This window comes from Solanum pennellii, chromosome 1, assembly GCF_001406875.1.
Source record: "Solanum pennellii chromosome 1, SPENNV200".
Classification (NCBI taxonomy): Eukaryota; Viridiplantae; Streptophyta; class Magnoliopsida; order Solanales; family Solanaceae; genus Solanum; species Solanum pennellii.
Genome location: NC_028637.1, coordinates 88,140,938 through 88,149,175, shown reverse-complemented (window position 1 = coordinate 88,149,175; position 8,238 = coordinate 88,140,938). Strand labels below are relative to the sequence as shown.

The following is an 8,238-nucleotide window of genomic DNA, read 5'->3' as shown; positions in this document are numbered from 1 at the left end:
TATATAACAACACGGTATATATATATATGTCTAACAAGATGGTTTTCCTAAAACAAAAGCATTAATAATCAATTCCAATTTCTTGTTATCGGATAAAAATCGAACATCATTAAGGCTTGCAGGGCCATAACAAATAATTGGTGTGTTTTTTTATCATTTTTTATTTACTTAATTTGTTTTTTACTCTTTATCTTATCTTTTAATTTTATCTTAGTGTACGCATGATCAATAATCAAATCAAAATTATAATAGTCAATGTATATCATATTTAATTTAATTTGACTTTCATAATTTAAAAAATATTTAATTTTGACCAAAAACCGACCGACTTGCTCTAAATTATATGTGATCCAACCAGGGCCTTACCAGAACACCCCAGCTATTAGCTAAATCCAATAGGTGTTAGCGGATTTTCCAACTTCCAGGAGTAGACCCTCTACTTCCACGTATTCGCTACACAAACCGTGAGCAAATTCAACAAAATCAAAATTTACTTTCTTGGCTTCTGTGCCTTCTTCTCAATCCTAAGGTATCAAACTTTTCTTTTCCCATTTCAGTTCACTTCTTTACATGTTCTGTTGCTCACTATAACTGTATAATTTGATCCTAAGAACTTTTTTCTGTATCTTGTATGAAAAAGATTCAATCTTTTGGAATTTCAAGCTAAAGGGGTTGTTCAGATTACCTCAGTTCATTTTTTTGTGTATGTTGTATGAAAAAGATTTCATCTTTTGGAATTTAAAGCTAAAGGGGTTGTTCAGATTACCTCAGTTCATTTATTTCTGTATGTTGTATGAAAAAGATTTCATCTTTTGGAATTTGAAGCTAAAGGGGTTGTTCAAATTACCTCAATTCATTTTGATAGCTAGTGTATTGATTTGAGTGCCCCATCTTACTTAAAATATGTTCTTCAGTTTGGTGTAGTATGGTTAGGTACTTTGAGGGGAAGTGACAAAGATAGAGAATGAGCAGGTCTAGAAGGTTCTTGAATGAAAGGGCTAGGGGAGATGGGATGAAACTTATTGATGAAAGGGGTGGAACAAGTGTTCTTGATCATGAGATTTCCCAACTTACAAAGATTAGGTCAAATCCCCATGAAAGAATGAGGCACCTGCTTCCTGGCAAGGGAAAAGAACCAGTTTCATCTGTTAAAATGTTGGCTGCTAGAGAAGGGAATTATACAGGCAGAGGAAGATTTTCGTCATCTGATTGTTGTCATCTTCTGAGCCGGTATCTTCCAACAAATGGTCCCTCTGTAGTTGACCAAATGAGGAGCTGTGCTTATGTTTCACAGTTTTCGACGGATGGTTCTCTTTTTGTTGCCGGATTTCAGGTTTGATCCATGTAGCTGAATTTTCTATTTCCGGATATATATAGAGTTCTTAGCTATGTTTCGTGACCAATGTCATGTTATGATCTTATTGTTCTTCCTGGAAACAGGAAAGTCATATTAGGATATATAATGTTGATCAAGGCTGGAAAATTCAGAAGGATATTAGAGCAAAAAGTTTGAGATGGACAATCACCGATACATCGCTTTCTCCTGACCAACGTTTTCTTGTAAGTTCGTGATGATTAGCACAACTTTGTGCATAATTAGTCCTTGTCCATATGGTTATAAATGAGATTTGGTTGGTTCTTATGCTTCCAGGAATCTGTTAAAAGATACAAAAGTAGTTCTTGACTCTGTAGATGTGGTTTTGTTGCATAACAGCGTACATAGATATTGAGATGAATGCCTTCCCAATAAATCTGGCTGCTTTATTTCTGATTTGCTTCAACAGAGTCTGTGAAAATGAGGATAAGCTTTGTTTTTCTTGTTACATCATGAAAGATATTTTCAGTACATTATCGCGAGCTCTTAATATGTGATGCATCTATAACTTATTGAATTTGGTTAGCATAGCATCTAATACACCATGTTTTTCTGCTGTCATTTCTTCTGTTACTATTCTGAGTTGGTTTTTATGTGTTGATCCACAGGTTTATTCCAGTATTTCACCCATTGTCCATATTGTTGATGTTGGATCTGGCATGAAACAGTCTGTAGCAAATGTTACGGTAAATCTTACTTGTTATATGTCAAAACATGTAAAAGATAGAAAACTTATGATATGCATCTTTGCTGCACTATTCTGTCACCTGTCGATGTCATAGAAGTCATTAATGGGCACTCCTGTGAATTTCGTGCTAAAAAGATGACTGTAGATTTCAAATACAGAGGAACTAACTTTTACCAGTACTGTGGTTTTCAAATGAAGAATCTGAATTTTTGTTGTAATTTCTGATCACCTGCATGAACAGTGCAGGCATCATTTGCATCCCCTTTACTTTTAGGGTAATTAAGGTGATGATGCTAATTTAGAGTATCCTGTGCATCTTGTTATATTAGTTGATTCAGCAAGAAGTGGTATGTTGTGCCTCGTTATAGGGAAGTAGTAGTGCCACTATAATTTCCATTGGGACAATTGCAAGTCTTATTTGAGGGAGTCATTGGGTATGAAATGGTGTATTCTATGACTGTCATATTGAATTTCTATAATCAATGCTCTCAAGTGTCAATGTAGGTATTTGATAGCCATACAAAGACTTTGTATAATAATAGAGGTGATGGTATTAAATTTCAACTTTCTTTTGCATTTATAAGACTAACAAGTGAAAAATTATACTATAGTTTCATGCTTCGGTTATGCTTACTTTGAACCCTCTTACATCACCCCTTCTGGATTTTTGCATACACTAATGTATATCAATGTGGAGGATAAACAACAGAAGTTTCTTGCTTTTTGTTATGGTATCATGGATATTGGACCTCATTTGGCACTTCAATTCTTGTCACTATTTCTAAAAGAGGATTTATGCTGAAAGTGATCAATCAACCACATGATGAAAGTATCTAATACCTTGTAGTTCAGCAATACTCAAATCATTTTCTAGTTAAGTTTCAACTAGTGCCTTAAAAGTAGTTGTTACTAGTTCTCCCGATCTGTGATCAAAAGCAAATTAGTTTTGATGCTCCAGTGTGTAGCTGAGTCTTCTTTAGATCTTCTAGTAGGAAGCTATTGTGCAGAAGTCTGACCCTAGTACTCCTCCTTAGATCTCCTATGGATGGGGAGCTTCCTTACAAAAGGGAGTAAGTAGTAATTAGGTAGATAAACTTTGGCTGCATTTGTCTGAAAGTTCAATTTAAGGAGGACACCTGGTCCTTGATGATATGGCCGCCCATCTTAAATTGGTTCAAGTCATTACAATGACAACATAACTTTTGAGCATATAGTTCGTGAGTTTAGGTGTATTTAATTTTTCTGGTATTTCTTCTTTTTCTGCAGGAAATTCATGAAGGCTTGGAATTTTCTTCCCCTACCTATGATCATGACAATTATACATTTGGAATATTCTCTGTGAAGTTTTCTACTGATGGGCGAGAACTTGTTGCTGGCTGCAGCGACAGTTCAATATATGTTTATGATCTTGAAGCAAAAAGGCTAAGTCTCCAAATTCCGGCTCATATGGTATTGTGATATTCTTCTAGTTATAGGCTTATAGCAGATATGGCTAACCAATCATTTTGGTATCATCTTCATATGATGTTATTTTCCAAGTTTATCTTCTCATGAAATATAAAAAGAATTTGGATGTGCCCCTGAATTAGGTACCTTGGAATAATGTTTCCGTCATTAGATGATCTAAATATTATGTGTGCTATATCTAATCGAGCATTTCTTATCTCTCTTCTTTTGGTGAGGGAAAGAGTTGAACCTACAAAAGTTAATTACACTTAAGTGAGAGTTGGTTCTTAGAACCTATGTATACATTGTTATGACATTTCCTTTTATGTTGCATTTCCCCTTAGGATGTCACTTTTTCTGTTCTTTTTGCTGATCTGCTCAGTTTTATCCTATCACTTTCCTGAAAGAGGACATTAGTATTTTAGCATGATCATAGAATTTCTGACTCGCAGATTTAGTGTTGATTTATGTTCTCAATATATGCATAGAGTAAAATGCTTCTTTTAACGAAGAATTTCCTAAATATCACAATAAACTTAGTTTGGTACTGCAGCATTTTACCTTGTTGTGTTATTAATCTCCTCAAGAACTTTAATTCACAAGTTTGACCAAATATCCATTAAACTTTGCCATTTGATGTCAAGAGCTTGTGAAGTGGGTGTCTTATGCTTAATACTTAATGCATCGCATGCTGTAATAAACATCTTGTAGGCACTCTTTCAGGTTCTTAGATATTTCCTACACAGATGTAAAAGCATACTGTGATTTGATTGCTATTTTTCATTGCAGTCTGATGTTAATGCTGTATGCTTTGCTGACGAAACTGGACACCTCATATATTCTGGAAGCGATGATAGCCTGTGTAAGGTAAGTTTATCCTACTTTTTGATGGACTTAATTCATTTCCTATGACCATTTTCTGGGCTACTTCTGCTGTTACTTAACCAACCCAAGACTGGTAAAATGTCTGTTTAGTGAAGCATATTTCATGATGCTGTTACCTGTTAAAATTCAGATAGATGGGTCATATGGAACCCTTTATCATTTATAGTTCTGTTTACCGATGGTGTTTGTACCATTTCTAAAATCAGCTTCGTACCCCTTAATGATTCTGGTAAGTTAAAAAATGCTTCTTTTTAACTACCATTGGAGGATTCATTAGGATTCTCATGGACCGCCGAAATACTGATGGTGTCTCTTTTCTTAGAATTTGCAAGTATTTATGTTTGACTTAGAAAGGTCTCTTGATCATATTCAGGTTTGGGACAGGCGTTGCTTTGGTACTAGAGAGCAAGCAGCTGGGGTTCTCATTGGACATCTAGAAGGCATTACATATGTTGACACTCGAGGAGATGGCCGGTATCTTATCTCAAATGGGAAAGATCAGGCTATCAAACTCTGGGATATAAGGAAAATGTCTTCTAACATTAATTAGTATGTGTCACTTGATCCTTTTTTTCTTTTTTTCATTTTCTGTTGTCCGTCTCCCTTTCCTACTTTTTCCTCGACACATCTTCCTTTCCGCCCCCCATGGGCATAGTTAGTCCTTGAAGTGATTTTCTTTTCCCTGTCTACTTGTGCTTCAGTGCATGACTAATCAGTGCATTTGAATCATGAGGGCCTACATTGCCTGAGTAATTTGCTCTACCCTTCATTACATAGAAATATTTGAGTGTGTTATGCAGAGAGTGGGCTTATTGGTTTAACCTGTTTGGAATTGTTCTATAATGGTTGCCACTTGAGGCCAAAGAAGATCTCATTGGCACTGCTAATAAGACTACTTTCTTTTATGTAGCTCCCCAAGGCCTAGAAGTTATGACTGGGATTACAGATGGATGGGCTACCCAGAGCATGTTAGAAACAAGAGAAATCCACATGACCTGTCATTGTCTACTTATAAAGGCCACTCAGTCTTGCGCACTCTTATACGCTGCTATTTCTCTCCTGCACATAGGTTGGTGCTTCATGCAATTCTTAATATTTATCGAGTTTTCTTTGCTAAACATGTTTCTAAATAAAATATTTAGCCAACTTTTCTTGCTTCTACAAGTATATTTTGTCAGCTTTGGAATTTTTAGTGCCTCTGCATATCATAATTGTTTCTTTGCTGTGGCTCAAGAAATTCCAGATTTTTGAATATTCCAAATTAATTGGCATCAGTTTTATTGCTTGTATTATGGAACCAATTGATTTTTGTATTGGATTACAAATAGAGAGAAATCGTGGAATTGATTTTCTTAACTTCATGGATTTTTCGTGAGACATCCTCACCTAAGGGCCAAGACCAATGTCCAATATTTGCTTGGTATAATCAACAGTTAAATCAAGGAATTGCTTCAGCTTTAAGTGTTTGGTTTGAAGGAAATTATTTTCCACGGAATATGTTCTCCTAGAAAACAAGTGTACTTTATTTTCTAATGTGTGGTACGTAAGCAATTTTTTAATTTATTTCAAGAGCATTTATATGTAATCTAGTAAAACAATATGACAGTGGGATGAGTGGGGGTTCGGGGGTGGGATGGTCAAGGGGTGGGGGTCGGAGGTGTTTGGTTGGTGGGGGAGGAGACAATAAACTTGGAAGGTGACTTATGCAACTTGTTTTCCCTACTTCCCTGAGGGAGCTCATTTTCCTTATTTTTAAGGAAATTATTTTCCTCACTTTGACCAACCACACATGAGAAAATTGAAAAATATTTTGTTCCATACAGAGGACACTCATAATAATAACTAGTTTTATCGTGATCCATGAATTTATTAACCTTGTGAGTCATGTTCCTATAGTGTGTTGCGTTTTGGTCCTTGATTCTGGTATTTGATGCCATCTGTAGAACAGTCGTCTAATCAGCAAATATTCTAATTTGCAGCACAGGGCAAAAGTTCATCTTCGCTGGATCAAGCGATTCTTCTGTCTATATCTATGATGTGGTATGCTTGGATTTTTATACCCTTATTTGATTTTGTTCTTTTATCTTTTCAACGTCCTACTTTATTGCTTCATAATCATAAGCTGATATGGTGGAACTATGGTCTTGCACTCCCCTTTCTCTAACTTGACGATTAAGCAGTCAATGATTAGCATAAGAAAAATGTTATGTATCCAATTAGATGGTTGATTACAGAAAAAGAAGTTTAATTTGAGCATGCCCTTTAATATATGTCGCTTCCAAGTTCCAACGCTGGACATGCTTCATATAATATAATACGAAGGTCAAGCTGCGTACCCCGTTTCTTTTTTTGATGATGTGTGGTGTCCGGGGTAGCTTTTGTCGCATTGAATTTGTTTTGGAAGCAACGGACTTGATAAAGCCTTGGTTACCAATTACCATCATGCATCTCGTTCATTCCTTTTGTAGGTGAGTGGAGCTCGGGTTGCAAAACTTGATTACCATCAGGAGCCGGTGAGAGACTGTAACTGGCACCCTTACTACCCTACGCTCGTTAGCTCTGGATGGGATGGTATCATTGCTAAATGGGAGTTTTCTGGTGCTGATACAAGCCCATTGCCAAAGAAGCCTCTATCCAGACGATGGAGGCGATCTTAAGTTGATACTTGCTAGTAGCAGCATGCAGAAAGATGCTATTAGAGTACACACTGATTGAAATTTCCAAAGCTTAAGAGGTCTGTTCATGTTCTTTCTGCATATCGACATGTAGCCGTGTACTCTGGTTGTCCCTGACGGGATAGTCCAATGGCGCGACAGGTCAGAACGTTGCGAGTTCAAATCCTAATGGTTGCCTAGTTGGGCATTTGTCACTAGATATTATGTAAAAAGGGGCTGTGAATTGTGATTCTATTACAGGTGAATGTTGATTGAGAATTTTATGAAAGATTTAGAGTAAAAAGTTGCATTTACAGTCACTCAATCATTGAATGCATGTCATGTAGTGTACTACTTCGTATATGTATTATTTATTTCAACAAATAATACAAAAAAAAAGGAGGATTTTCACTCTGAGATCTAAAAACATATGGGAAAAGGGTCAAATATGTCCCTAAATTATTCGAAAAGATTTAGATATAACCTCCGTTTAAAGTTTGGTTCACTCATGCCCTCGCGGTTCAATTTTTGGTCCAAATGTGCTCTTATGGGCATTAGTTGCCATGTTGGACATATCCAACTCATTTTTTTATTTCTTCAAATGTCACATGGAATTGTCATGTAATTTTGACCTTACCGTATGACATTTATATGAAAGTGGAAATATATTCGGACTCATAAACACTTAATCCGATCCATAAATCCTTTTAAATTCACTATCCGACCCATTTTAACAATTTTGTTTAATTTTTATTTTTTCAGTAAGTCACGAAAATGAGTAATTGATTAATAAAAAATAGGAAAATATGAAAAAATATAATTGACGCCAAAAATTCACAAATAAATATAGTAATCTTAAATCTAACATTTTAATTTTTTTTTAAATTTTATTTTTTCGGTAAATCTCGAAATGAATAATTGATTAATAAAAAATATGAAAAGTATGAAAAAAATATAAATTAACGCCAAAGTTCACAAATAAATATAGTAAAATTTCGTTCTATAATTTTTTTAAAATTTTTATTTTTTTTCGACAAATCCCGAAAATGAGTAATTTATTAATATAAAAGGGGAAAATATAAAAAACAAAATAAAAAAATTACGTCAAAATTCACAAATAAACATAGTAATCTTAAATTCAATAATTTCAACAGTTTTTTTTATTTTATATATTTTTTCATATTTTCCTA

At 34.9% G+C, this 8,238-nt stretch overlaps 1 protein-coding gene across 1 annotated transcript; it reads left to right on the top strand.

Annotated features, from left to right (window-relative positions):
* The first annotated feature begins 355 nt into the window (after positions 1-355).
* LOC107008401 (LEC14B homolog) lies at positions 356-7,373 on the top strand. Its single transcript, XM_015207423.2, has 10 exons — positions 356-529; positions 915-1,333; positions 1,441-1,560; positions 1,984-2,061; positions 3,330-3,512; positions 4,299-4,376; positions 4,768-4,943; positions 5,305-5,463; positions 6,374-6,434; positions 6,863-7,373. The coding sequence occupies exons 2-10, from the start codon at positions 965-967 to the stop codon at positions 7,049-7,051; spliced, it is 1,413 nt and encodes a 470-aa protein (XP_015062909.1). The 5' UTR covers positions 356-529; positions 915-964; the 3' UTR covers positions 7,052-7,373.
* Positions 7,374-8,238: the final 865 nt, after the last annotated feature.

What these genes read in the sequence shown, in the direction of transcription:
- LOC107008401 (XM_015207423.2), top strand. Translation starts at nt 965, where the DNA reads ATGAGCAGGTCTAGAAGGTTCTTGAATGAAAGGGCTAGGGGAGATGGG. An exon ending in ATGTCTTCTAACATTAATTA is followed by an intron (nt 4,944 to 5,304) that starts GTATGTGTCACT and finishes TCTTTTATGTAG; the next exon opens with CTCCCCAAGGCCTAGAAGTT. An exon ending in CTGTCTATATCTATGATGTG is followed by an intron (nt 6,435 to 6,862) that starts GTATGCTTGGAT and finishes TTCCTTTTGTAG; the next exon opens with GTGAGTGGAGCTCGGGTTGC.